This window comes from Neltuma alba, unplaced genomic scaffold (assembly GCF_004799145.2).
Source record: "Neltuma alba isolate B1F8T4 unplaced genomic scaffold, ASM479914v2 tig00003373_pilon, whole genome shotgun sequence".
Taxonomy (NCBI): domain Eukaryota; kingdom Viridiplantae; phylum Streptophyta; class Magnoliopsida; order Fabales; family Fabaceae; genus Neltuma; species Neltuma alba.
This window is the reverse complement of record NW_021633255.1, coordinates 3690-17214: the sequence shown is the minus strand read 5'-3', so window position 1 is coordinate 17214 and position 13525 is coordinate 3690. Positions and strand designations below refer to the sequence as shown.

Genomic DNA, 13525 nt, shown 5'->3' with positions numbered 1-13525 from the left:
TGCCTGAACTCGAGAAATAAATAGACCAGTAAAAGCATGCGTGACCACCATCGTGGGTGGACCTCGATAACACGCTATCGGTTGGTTACCTATTTCTTTTCTCTCGTCTTCTTCTTCAATTAGAGATGGCATTTCTTAAGCTATATTGGTTGGTCCCTTGGATAATGGCATGATTCCAAAGTCATAAACACTTTTGGTATAAAATATTGACGGTTAAAATAATGATGATAGGAGTAAAATTATTATGATTTTAAACTTTCAAAATAAATTTGCAAAAAAAAAAAAAAAGCTTTCAAGTTTGGATGAAAATTTCTAGAGCAAATTTACACTTTAAATCAATTGTCTTATAATTCAAACTTGTTACTGGAACTTTTTTTAATTTTTCATGGATTGAAAATCGGAAGTCCTTATTAGTTAATTGAAGTCCAAATTTGTGAATTTTGCCCTAAGAAAAACAGAAAGTGTAACTTTGACCCAATAAATAAATAAATAAAGTTCAAGAGGGGAGCTCGGCCATATATTATAAATAAAGCAGGCCCCTTCCGAATGCAGTGAGGAATTTGTAATGAGTGATCCGATGAAAACAAAAATGTCATCTTCAAATTGGTGCTTATGAATAGGGTTCAATACTTGATAATTATGGCAAAAGCAGCTGAGGCAGAGGGGCCTATCTTATAGCTTATTTCTCGGATTCAAAAGACCTGTTTTTCATTACAATTAAAAATCTGGAAAAAAATATTGAGTCAGTTGAGCACCACATGATTACAAAACATAATGGACCGAATATATATATATATATATATATATATATATTGAACCAGGTGTATCACTTGATTATGAAACATTGTGGAAAGATATTGAATTGATGTTTGCTGTGTGCATTCTTTCTCTATAAATTACACTATTCAAATTGTCTATAAATCAAATTAAAAGGTGCTTTTTAGTTTTAGATTTTGAATTAAAATATATTTTTTTAAACACATTAGAAGGGTTTAAATACTCAACCTCTCATCCTTTTCCCATCGTTTCCATCCAAGCGAGCCTTTCAAGCGGCTATAATATTAAGCTGTGTTTTCATTAAATTTATTTAGCTATTTTTTTTTATAAAAAAAATCATCTTCTTATTAGAAGCAATTATATTTAAAATACTGGCAGATACTAAATATAAACGTTATGTAGTAAATAAGAGTTTAGACTTTAGACATTGGGCTTGCATCTACCAGATGGCTGTGTGTTAAGTTATTTATTTATTTATTTATTTATTTAGAGTGCGTATATCTAGAGCCGGTAATAGGGTTGGACCCGCGGGTCAAACCCGCCAACCCGCCAAAAGAGGCGGGTTAGGGTTGGCCTTTGGCCAACCCGCCACCACCTGAAAAATATGAGCCCGCACCGCCATAACCCTAACCCGCGGTGGGTTGGCCCGCCAACCCGCGGGCCAACCCGCGGGTTAACCCACCTATTTTTTTTTAAAAAAAAAATAGATAACAAAGACAAAAGTAAAGCAAATTTTTACTTCAAACTTTATTGTCATTAGAAATAATTAGATAAATAAGGTTATTCAATATTGCTCATTGGTTTCATTGAAAAAAAAAAGTGTGAACTTGTGTATTATCATGTTGGAAAATTGGACAATCATATACTATTTGTATTTTATTGTGTTGTAATTTTTATTTGGATGTTTCTAATATTTTATATCATTTTTAGTATTTTTATTTTGTATTATATATAATTGCTAACATTTAAAAAAATAAGAAAATTTAAAAAAAACAAAAAAACAAAAATAAAAATTTTGGCGGGTTGGTGGGTTGGCCCGCCAACCCACCTTGGCGGGTTAGGGTTGGCAAAATGCCAACCCGCCAGAAAACGGGCCTTTGAGCCCGCACCGAACAACCCACAACCCGCCACGGGCCAACCCGCAACCCGCGGGTTGGCCCGTTTTACCAGCTCTACGTATATCCCCCCCTGGCCTTCAGTGAATGCATTAAGCCATTTTTATCCGGTTAGGGCGAGTTTAGATATTGGGCCTGAACCCACAAGATCAGTATGCATCTGTCTGTATATTAAGATTTTCTTTTTGGGAAAATCACAAATAAAGACCCTCGAATTAGCAAAATACTCTATGGTCACCTGAATATGCTAAATTACTATGAGGGACCCGGTCTCAAATTGTAATTATGAAATCATAGCTAAATTACCAAAATACCCCTCTTCAATTTTTTTTTTAAAAAAGAAAGCCATTGCCTCACCGGAATCCGGCCACCGGCGGCCGGACGCCGGGGTCAGGCCGCTTCCGGCGGTCTTCCTTTGTTTTTTTTTTGAAACTGTTTTTTTTTTAAAAAATTGGGGGGAAGTGAGGTTGGGGGGATTTGATCCCCCAACCTAATGCTTCCCAAAATAAGGAATGACCATTGAGCCAACAAATTTTTGTTAACATTATGATGCAAAAAAAAATATAAGTTAACTCATTTACTCTTGTTCCAGGTGATAACAACAATACATTTGGAAATAACAAGTTCTGATTGTAAAATAACACGTCTAGAATAAAAATTTAACAATATGTTTTTTTTATAACAATAAATTTTATTGTAGGTAATAACAACAATACATTTAAAAATAACAAGTTCTGATTATAAAATAACAAGTTTGGGATTAAAATTTAATAACACGTTTTTTTTATAACAATACACTTTGTTTCAAGTGATAACAACAATACATTTAAAAATAACAAATTCTGATTATAAGATAATAAGTCTAGGATTAAAATTTAACAACACGTTTTTTTATAACAATTAATTATTTTATACTTTTAAAAAATAAATTATTTATAACTTATAAAAAATATTTTTAAAATATTTATTTCTCTAAAAAAATACTTTTTAATCTGTATATCTATACAACTCATTATAAATCAAACTACTTCTTATAAATTATAAAGTATTTATAATAAGGCATTTTTGATTTATTAATCATAGTATAAATTTTATATTATTTCATTCTTTAAATATTAAAAATAGTTTTTATATTTAAAGAATAAAATAGTATTTTTAATTATAAATTAGAGATAAATTTCATTTATAAATTTAAGTAGTCAAAAAGTATTTTTAATCCACAATAAATTGTACTATTTATAATTTATAAGAAGTAGTTTGATTTATAATAAGTTGTATAGATATATAGATTAAAATTTTTAAAAAAAATTAAAAAAGTGTGTTGCCATTTTCCCTAAATTTTATTTATAAATTTGAACAATAAAAAAGTATTTTTAATTATAAAAAATTATACTTCAAGTTCTGATTATAAATTGGATATAAAAATTATTTTTTTAGCAAATTAAATAGATTACAAGTACTTTTATAAGTTATAAATAATTTATTTTCCAAAAGTATAAAATAATTAATTGTTATAAAAAAAAGGTGCTGTTGAATTTTAATTCCAGACTTGTTATTTTATAATCAGAACTTGTTATTTCTAAATGTATTGTTGTTATCACTTAAAACAAAGTGTGTTGTTATAAAAAAACATGTTGTTAAATTTTAATCCCAGACTTACTATCTTATAATCAGAACTTGTTATTTTTAAATGTATTGTTGTTATCACTTGAAATAAAGTGTGTTGTTATAAAAAAAAAACGTGTTGTTAAATTTTAATCCCAAACTTGTTATTTTATAATCAGAACTTGTTATTTTTAAATGTATTGTTGTTATTGCCTGCAACAAAATTTATTGTTATAAAAAAAACATATTGTTAAATTTTTATTCCAGACGTGTTATTTTACAATCAGAACTTGTTATTTCCAAATGTATTGTTGTTATCACCTGGAACAAGAGTAAATGAGTTAACTTATTTTTTTTTTTTGCATCATAATGTTAACAAAAATTTGTTGGCTCAATGGTCATTCCTTATTTTGGGAAGCATTAGGTTGGGGGATCAAATCCCCCCAACCTCACTTCCCCCCAATTTAAAAAAAAAACAGTTTCAAAAAAAAAAACAAAGGAAGACCGCCGGCACCGGAGCTCCGGCGGCCGGACTCCGGCGTCCTGCCGCCGACAGTGGCCGGAAGCGGCCGCCGGAGCTCCGGCGCCGGTGGCCGGATTCCGGTGAGGCAGTGGCTTTCTTTTTTAAAAAAAAAAAATTAAAGAGGGGTATTTTGGTAATTTGGCCATGATTTCATAATTACAATTTGAGACCGGGTCTCTCATAGTAATTTAGCATATTCAGGTGACCATAGAGTGATTTTGCTGATTCAAGGGTCTCTATTTGTGATTTCCCCTTTCTTTTTTCTCTAATGAATGTATTAACCGGTTTTTGTTTATCTAGTAGAAGTTAAGCTATTGGGCCTGCACCCACAAGATCAGTATGCATCTGTCTGTATATTAAGATTTTCGTTTTTCTCTAATGAATGTATTAACCGGTTTTTGTTTATCTAGTAGAAGTTAAGCTATTGGGCCTGCACCCACAAGATTGAGCCGAATCAGGCTCGTTTGTATTATAAATCAGACCACCACCATTAACACCCAAGCATCCACGGCATTGTTCCAACAAAAAAAAAAAAAGTTGGCAACCAGAAAAATAAAAATAAAAAGTATCCACCACGTAGCCTCTTGTTTCCCACAAATCTCAATGTTTGCTAATTTTCAGACCCCAAAAGAACTGCACTCTAGGTGCCAAAGCGTAGTATAATTGACTATTTGTCTTAGTCAACGATATCAAAAGCCTGTTTTGAGACATCGGGGAGATAAATTAACATCTCAAGTCAAATCCCGAAAAGAATCAAATGAATGTATACATATAATCAACCATTTTTGGAGATTTCTCCGAGAATAGTACAGGGCAAGTGAAACATATAAGTGAAACCTTTGTTCTACAGCTAATTTCCGTCTATCCTAAATGATACAAGCATCCATCACGTGAACACTAGCTTGTTCGTGCAATCTGAGAATCCTCATCTATTCACCTTCTGGGCTTCTGTCTTTGCAATTCGTCTTTTGCTTAAATATTAGCCTTTTGACGAGAGAAACCCGGCTGCGTAATGTAATCGACGACATTTGTTCCCAGCATCAACACAAAACCAGAAACATTGGATTAAGGAACATGTATCAGTTTCGTGATGCGAAACTCATGCGATTATGCATAGAGAATCAAATTCCTGTCACGATAAATGAATGTGCTCAGAGACGGAAAGAATCAATTTACCTGAAGAAGCATGGAAGGAGCAGCAATAGGTTCAATGGCAACATGGCTTCGTGTCTTTCTTCCTTTCAACGTAGTAACTGATGGACTGTTAGCAGCAGTTATGTCCCAAAAGCTTCGTTTCTTTGCAGGCGGGGCAGGAGACTTGAATCGATGACTCGGACTCTTGAGCTCTCCAGTATTTGTTTCCTTGGACCGTAAGCTACTCCTAGTCACCATCCTCTTCCCCTCCGCTTTCTGAGAAAGCTCGCGAATCAGATCATCCTTCTGCTTCAGCTGCAAACTATGTTCTTTCTTCATTCTCTCAATCTCAGACTCTAGTGTTTTCACAGTCCTTTCAAGCGCCTTTACAGCTGCTACCTCAGCTTCTTTTTTCTTGGACTCTGGAGTGAAACATTTAGCAGAAAACAAAGAGGTTGTTCGGGGCCTTCGTTTCTGGGTTGGTTGCGCAGAAGTTGGAGGAGTGAAGAGTGATGATGTCGCAGAAGGTGGTGTTGGAGAGGTATTTGCAGCTAAAGACTGTGCTTGGAGAATCATTTGTTTCTGTTGGAGTTTTGCTAGCTGCATTCTTAGTTCTCTATTCTCTTTTTGCAGCTCAAGCACAAGCTTGGCCTGCTCTGTTTCTGTCTCGACCATAGGCACTGTATCCTCAGTTGCATCACATGTCTGCGTTAATTTAATCATATGATAGTTAAAAGATCGTTAAAATTACAGATAACTATATATACAGAACCAGAAGAACTTAAGAAGGTACCTTTGTTCGAATCTCCTTGGCTCTATCAGCCCAGTGAAGGGTGTTCTGAGTTTCACCAAATGAGAAGTGACTAGGACTAATGTTAGCAATCATGACAGTGTTACATGTCCCTCCTAAAGAATCCTTAAGAAGCTGCGTGAGTTTTGAGTTTCGGAATGGTATATGTTTCTTGCCCTCTACTAGAGCATTAATGCAGCTGCTCAGTGCAAGAAGAGAACGATTAATGTTTGCACCCTCAAGAGATCTCACTGTTCTTTGATCTGTGGCAAGGGCTCTCTCTGATCCTGCCAGATCAATCAAAGACAGCTTCCCTACTTTGTTAATCACATTCATTGCAGCATCTCTAACACGATATTCGACCATAACCTAGGCATAGCAAGACAATCAATGTGGTTAATCATGACCCGACAGATATATATAAATACATCTTTTCATCTTTTTTAAGATAACTTCATTGTACATGTTCATACTCACCTGCAAGATAGCATGAGAGCGTGAAGAAGTCTCATTTGCGCGAGTTGGTTCAGTGGTTCGGTTCTGATTTCCTTGTTGAAGCAACGCCATCACCTAAACCAAAAACTGAAGTTAACAAAAGTTGATGACTAAATGTTCAAATAGCAATACAATCCTCAAAGTTTAACAAGAGAGAGAGAACAGAATATTACTTCATCTGTAGAATAAGCCCTATATTGCGTAAGACCTGCTGCCACAATCCCCTGAAACATATGGATATAAATGAGAATGTATCATCAGAAATCGATTAAGAGTATAAAATTCACTAGAAATACAATGAAAAGTGAACTCAGGAGAGATCATTTATCAGTGATTTCATTTGCTATATACCTGTTTGTCTTCTCTCAATACAAGTGGTCTTCCTGGGGAAAGCAAATCCCTGACAGTTTCATTATAGACCTCAAGATAAGAGAGATGAACCTCATGGTTTCCATCACAACTTCTTTGCCTGATTTTACTGAAAAGATCTTTAATTGCCAAAACCATCACTCCTGGATTCTCCACTGTTCCCAGCATTGTGTAGGTTTTTCCAGCTCCTGTGGCTCCATAACAGAAAACTGACCCATTCCTCCCTTGCAGAACTGCTTCCACAAGTTCTGAGGTACTGAAAATTCATAAAGTCGGATGTAAATATTTGATAGAACCACAAGATTTTCAATGCATGGCGTAATATGTTAGTTCTTAATTGACCTGGTTAATTAAAACCTCAGTCACTTCTAATTTGGTCAGCTATGTCCCTTAATCCATTATTTGAGACGAGAAAAAATGTTAAATTTCGACACCGTTCCTGTTTTGTAGTTAAGAAACTAAATATAATCCGAGAAAACTAGGCAAGAAAATGAAGAATTGGATGTGAACTACTTATGCGAAAATTCATCTCCAGGCAATAATCCTGCTCATTACTATAAAAGCAGAGTGGGTTGTGGACTTATAGCTTAAAGATAAGATTTTTGAATTTCAAAATTTCAAAAAACTCACGTGGTGGAGTAAACTTCCTGTTGAGTAGCCACATCTGGAAACGAAGCATCGAAGGTGAAATGCCGTCCCCGAAGCCTATTCAACCTCAGGTAATCGTTCTCATTCGCAAACTCCGTCAGATAAACGTCACGCCGATTCACGATTTTCACACAGCACCGAGACCCGGCTTCCTTCTCCTTCCTCCCCATTGGTCTCAGCCTCACAAAAACAAGAATTCGATTGCCGGATTTCCCAGCTTTCTCGGATTCTTGGTTCCCTTTCATTTCCGGCAGTGCCGTCCCGATCGAAAGCTTCCGAGCGACGTTGACCTTTCTGGGGCAGGTAAACCCGATGATCCGGTCGCTCCCTCCAACCAGATTTTCCTTCGACTCCTCCTCCGCTGGCGGTTGAGCCAGCACGAACGTTCTTGTGATTGTTGAATTTGGCATTGTGTTCTCTCGCATTACATTGTCTGGCTTTAAACCCTTTTCCCTGTCTTGTTTCGTTGAAGATCCACCTCCAGGGAAGGTGGTGAATCGTGAGTCTTCGGGTTTCAAAGATGAGTTCTTGAGAGCCAAGGAAGTTTGCTTCTGCTGCTCGTACAAGACAGTGAGCGCTTTCAACTTCTCCTTCAGTCGATGGTGTGGATTTTTTGAATGAGGATTTGTGCTGTTACCGTCTTGATTTCCTCTATTTCCGATTCTCCGTTCTGGGGTTGGCTCATTTTGGCCCAGGCCGACGGTCTGAGACCGAGTTGAAACTGGCATTCTAAACTCTTATTGCTAATTAGACATGTCCAAGAAAATCTTTTCCAGAGAAACCCCAAAGAAGTATCACGGTGAAATCAAGCAGAAGCTGAAGGGAGTTCAGAAACTTGTGGTCATGGAAGAGAAGTGGCTACTGCGATGAAAGAGTGACAAAATCGATGTTTGAGGAAGCTATTGAGACTCCATTTTCTGCTCATTACACACCTCCTAAAATGTTGAATTTCTTGCGAATCCTATGAAAGCGAAGGGGAATGAGAGAAACGTAAAGAGCCATTATTATTTTTAGATCTTTAGTGTTACAACATGAAATTTGAATTTATTCTGCTAACGGTCAAAATGTCAGCTCCTCAAATGGATTAGATATACAAGTAAGAGATGTGGGGTCCATTGGAAATTTTTCCTGGACCTGGTTAAGTTTGTGAAAATTTTAACTCCGAAAATTAGTGAATTATATGTAGCTAGGGAACATGACCAGAAATATATGTTTGTTTTTTTGCCAGCGACAAGAAATATATATGTAAAATAATGATATTTGTTAATAATATTAATTAAAGTTGGCAAAAAAAGAATTATGATATCCACACATAATACAAAATCTATATATAATTACATTGCTCACTGGTTATGTTATAATTTTGACGTTAAAAGAAGGCATTCATTTAAAACTAATGTTATCTTTTCCTTTTAACTTAATTTACTTGCTTTTTCAGGCCAGGTCATGCTTTGCCAGCTTAAGTTTATTAAAAGGTGTAATTGACTTCGAATACCAAGCAATAAACATAGGAGAAAAATACATCAGGGTGTTTAAATAAGTTATCATCTTAATCCACCATATGTTTAGAAGAGACTGAAAGAGCAATGTAAAATATTAAGCTCTGCACGGAATCTTTCCACTTTTTAATTTTTTTATGTAAATTTCAGCTCAAAAAAATATTTTTGTAAATTAATTCTTTTTTATTAGATTTGTAAATTAATTATCGTGATGCATTAAACTGCTAGATCTAGAACCTAAATATTAAACCATCACTTGCTGGTCAAAAAAATATATTAAACCATCAAACTATTTTATTAATTTAACGGAATTAAATATAATATCCATCAATAAAAATTATTTTCAGTTGTTTTCCTATACACTGGTATTTAAACCTAGTAATACAAGCTCATAATAGAGATTCCTTAAAATTATCATCCAGGTCCCAGGGATACAAATTTCGGTCATAAAAACAATTTTGTCACTTAGGACAAATTTAAGCCCCTTGAATTTTACATATAATTTAACTTAAGTGTTTTTTTTTTTTTTGGGTTTATTGTTGACATGGGAAGGTTGAGTCGTTCTATGTAACTTTTCCCAAAGAGTACACGTGATCACGTTATTATTATCTGGGCATCAAACCGAGTAGATCCCGTTTTAACTTTTAACCGTAACATTTGATGGGGCCACCGTAAAATGTTGTTTTGATGCGCTCCGTATAATGGTTCCGTTTTGATTACAAGACAACTTAAAACAAACATGCGTAAAATGACAAATCAATATTTTAATATTAATATGAAAAAAAACTAAAATAGAACGCACAAACACTTGATAAGACTACAAGTTGAATCAAAACATTCTTCATGCTCGCTTTTTAATACAAAACTTGATTAATTAATTTAAATAGATTAATAATATTATTTAAATTAGTTAATATAATATATTTTTAAAGATTTTTTGAGTATCTTTTTGAATTCGCTTTTTCTTTCTTACTTGGTTATTATTAGAGAACATCAATAGAATTAATCTAAAAAAAATTGATAAACATATAAAATAAATTTTACATATAAGACTAATATTAACTTTTTAATTAATTCATACATTAAGTACAGGATGAGTATTAAATTCATGATCTCGTATTTAAGAGTATTTGTGCTACCTGTTAAAATATATAGTTGCCCGTAAAACGTATAGTGGTAAGTAACAACATAAAATTTGTAAAATTACTACTTCATCTATGGCCAACATTAACGTTAGAAATTGATATAATTCATCTTTCCAACTTTATACAGGGGATGGTATTCATATAGTTAATATCCAATCAATTTTTAATATAAAAGTTATTTAACTGAATTGAATAGGTTAAAAAATCTAAATAAATTATTTTATTATAACAAATTGATATGATCTCCTTAAAAATATTCTTTTGTGCACTATAAAAAATTCCTACACAACAATAAATTATATATCACTTTATAAATTAGATAAATTAATTAAAAAATAATAAATATAACATATAAAATGAATTAACAGAACTACATACATACACGCAAATTGTGTCGCGAGCAATATTACTCCTCCGGTCCTAATTATAAGACCTAATTGACTTATTTGAGGAGATTAAGGAAGTAAGTTAAGTTGGTTATTTATAATAAATAAGTGTTGTCATTCTTAAAATATCCTTGCTAATTAAGTATATTAGCTAAAACTATCATTATTAGAAGGATTATCTTGGAAAAAAATGTATAAATATAAGAGACAAAATGGATTGGGTCTTATAATTAGGACCAAATAAAAAGTCAAATTGGGTTTTATAATAAGGACCGGAGGAGTATAATATTATATGGACAAGGCAGGTAGGCATCAGGTGGGCCAAAATTTTTGCTTACTTTCCTCTCCATCTTTTGGTTTCATGAACATGATTTCTGATTTCTATTATAAACTTGTTTACATTTCAGTAATGATAATCAAACACCGCTTTAAATTTTAAAATCATAATATTCATATTATATACATTGCCATCTTTAATTTGTGCATGATCAAAACAATCTACGCTCACATATTAACATTGTATATGCATAAACATATAAACACGTCATCATCATGTGTCCAAATCATAGATTTGCTTCTAAGAATAAAATAAAATGTGCAGTGTACAAACTTTCCCCGTAAATCATTCGAAACATAAATTAACTATACGCATGTTAGATCGTTAGGTTGTTATTAATCTGGTACGTGTTTCATTAAAGCATGTATAATTATTGTTGTTCCTTGTCAATTACTAAATATTCATGTTTTCCCTCCTTCTAAGAGCAGGCTTTTGAAAAGGCAATATGGTCAACCATGCAGCTTACTGCTGGTGGCTAATTGTTCTCCGCATTTTTATTTATTTATTTTAGTTGGTAATGTTAAAAGTAAGTAGAACGTAATTAAGCTTTAAGCATAATAGTTATGATGAAGAGATCGATTGTGACCCGATTCAGCTTATGCTGCCTTTTTACAAGGAGCTCATGAGCCCGAGCAGCTATCATTACTGGAATATTTTTTTTTAAAATTAAAAGATGATAAGTGTGCAAATTTTATAAAAATTGCGCTACACTCCTTCTGGTTTAATAATGACATAAGAAATTATATATGTTTTATTAAAATTCATGCGGGCCACGGGAGCACTTCACTGTGTTTAATAATCATTTTTAATATGTTTGTTCTCACTGGTTATGCAAGTGTCTTTAGTATAACATCCATTTTAAATACAAGGCTTAATTCGTGTTGTGATTTACACTATAAACATCCATTTTAAATATTTTGAAACACACACATTGATGAGTACTTCATCATATGCTGCAATCTTATGCTGGACAATAGAAGAATGTGAGGCTTGATATTTTTTTTTTTTTGGAGGGGGGAGGGGCGGGAACGCTGTGACGGACGCAACTTTTTCCGGGCTTGGGTTAGCCGGGTTTTTGGGCCACCTTATACAGCCCTATTCACAAACATCTCTCTCCATGGTTATAATCAAAATATTGAATTATGGATCAACAGGGTTTGGGTCTAGTAGAAGGGACTAATTTCTCACAAAGTGACTAATCGAGGTTCGAATCTCTGCTGGAAGAGGTGTCCACATTTAGTACCCAACAGTACCTCGAATAGGATTGCCTATAATAGGAGGATACCTATGCTTTAGCAAAAAAAAATTGAATTATGGGAAATACAAATTAAAATAATAAATATACAAATAATCCTCCCAACCTACAAGAGTAGGTCGATAGAGGCAACTGGGTTTTTGTTTTCTTGTTGCTTCATTTATTTTCTCAGCGTAATTCAGTTTTATTTTTAAAAAAAACCACAGAATTATTATTTTATATATAATCGGAATTCGGAACTAATATTAGTAATAACATGATGACCCAGAAGTACCATTTCTACAATGGTAATCTACATTAGGCGAGTGATATGCTAACACCAAAAAATGACAAAACCATCCTAGATGGAAAATGATTAATGCATGCCATGATGACAAGTGACAAAGATTAATGGAATCCAATAGTCCGATGACCTAGGCAATGAATAACTAATGAAAAACCTAAGACCCAGCTACACTAAACCCAAATGATGAACTCATAACTCAAGCAAAAAGAAGGAAGATGAACGACGAGACAACGAGAAGGGCCGATGTCGTTTTGGCGAAGGGTCCGGCGCTATGAGAAGAAGAAGCAGCAGCTTCCGTGTGTGGAGAATTTTGGTCGTCGTTTTGGTTTTGGTTTTGCGGTGGGGGCGAGTGTGCCTGTACGTCCAAGACCTTGACGACGATCTTCTGGCCTCTGTCACAGTGACCAGAAACACCACTGATGAAGAAGAACAAGCCAGGCCTGTCAAATGTGAACACCGTGTCGCCATTGTTGGAGAAGAACAGAGGACGCGATGCCTTGCATTTGTTGTAGTCTTCCTCGTTCACTTCTATCACCGAGTCTTCACCATACTTGAAACCTACACATCAACGCATTGTCACCGATTTATCCCATACAAATTAATATACTGGTCGAAATTGAAACTGATCTATATATAGATCTGGATCAAGAGTGAAAAGGAATTAGAAGAAAGAAAAATTAAGAGTTACGAAGGGTATCGTGAACGAGGAATCTGTTGTTGGAAGCCCAATTGTTGTAGTAGTCGGCAGATTTGGGAATGGTCCAGCCAGTATGGTTGCCGCCGACTGCAAACTCTGTACTGCTCACCATCAACATGTTGCAGCAAAAAACAAGAAACGCGCACACAAAACAGCTCTTCAGCGTGGCGGCCATTTCTGGAGTAGTTTCTCTGGAGTAGTCTCTGTGATTATGATCCCTCTTGGTGCCGCTAGAAATGAGTGGTTCAAAGTTAGGTTTGAAGGGGGACTTAAAAAGAGACCTGAATTTGAAACCCCCATGATCAGCGAGGAGGTTTGTTAACGATCTTGGGGGAGAGGATTCAGGAGGTCGTGGCTGCCCTTGACTTCCTCCTTAACTGCTTCTCAGTTTTTTCGCTTCTCCTGTTTTCTTCTTCGCCGGGTTCATTTGTCATCTTATTTACTTTTACTTTTTTAATTCTTAA

The 13525-nt window shown here is 34.5% G+C and overlaps 2 protein-coding genes across 3 annotated transcripts; both read right to left on the bottom strand.

Moving 5' to 3' along the window:
• Nucleotides 1-4739: 4739 nt before the first annotated feature.
• LOC114741356 (kinesin-like protein KIN-8A) lies at nucleotides 4740-8385 on the bottom strand. Of its 2 annotated transcripts, XM_028929607.1 has the most exons (8): nucleotides 8158-8163; nucleotides 7439-8119; nucleotides 6791-7064; nucleotides 6613-6663; nucleotides 6422-6514; nucleotides 5948-6313; nucleotides 5197-5859; nucleotides 4740-5025 (listed from the first exon to the last, which is right to left on the bottom strand). In XM_028929607.1, exons 2-8 carry the CDS (start codon nucleotides 7879-7881, stop codon nucleotides 4993-4995), a joined length of 1923 nt encoding a protein of 640 aa, XP_028785440.1. In that variant the 5' UTR covers nucleotides 7882-8119; nucleotides 8158-8163; the 3' UTR covers nucleotides 4740-4992. The 2 variants fall into 2 exon arrangements, with proteins under 2 accessions (XP_028785440.1, XP_028785439.1); XM_028929606.1 differs by having other exon boundaries at nucleotides 7439-8385.
• Nucleotides 8386-12560: 4175 nt separating this feature from the next.
• LOC114741355 (mavicyanin-like) lies at nucleotides 12561-13236 on the bottom strand. The gene is made up of 2 exons (XM_028929605.1): nucleotides 13053-13236; nucleotides 12561-12922 (listed from the first exon to the last, which is right to left on the bottom strand). The coding sequence occupies exons 1-2, from the start codon at nucleotides 13234-13236 to the stop codon at nucleotides 12561-12563; spliced, it is 546 nt and encodes a 181-aa protein (XP_028785438.1).
• Between the last annotated feature and the right edge of the window lie 289 nt (nucleotides 13237-13525).

What these genes read in the sequence shown, in the direction of transcription:
- LOC114741356 (XM_028929606.1), bottom strand. Translation starts at nt 8,184, where the DNA reads ATGCCAGTTTCAACTCGGTCTCAGACCGTCGGCCTGGGCCAAAATGAG. An exon ending in GGGCTTATTCTACAGATGAA is followed by an intron (nt 6,515 to 6,612) that starts GTAATATTCTGT and finishes TTTTTGGTTTAG; the next exon opens with GTGATGGCGTTGCTTCAACA. An exon ending in GCTCTCATGCTATCTTGCAG is followed by an intron (nt 6,314 to 6,421) that starts GTGAGTATGAAC and finishes TGCTATGCCTAG; the next exon opens with GTTATGGTCGAATATCGTGT.
- LOC114741355 (XM_028929605.1), bottom strand. Translation starts at nt 13,236, where the DNA reads ATGGCCGCCACGCTGAAGAGCTGTTTTGTGTGCGCGTTTCTTGTTTTT. An exon ending in CCTCGTTCACGATACCCTTC is followed by an intron (nt 12,923 to 13,052) that starts GTAACTCTTAAT and finishes GTTGATGTGTAG; the next exon opens with GTTTCAAGTATGGTGAAGAC.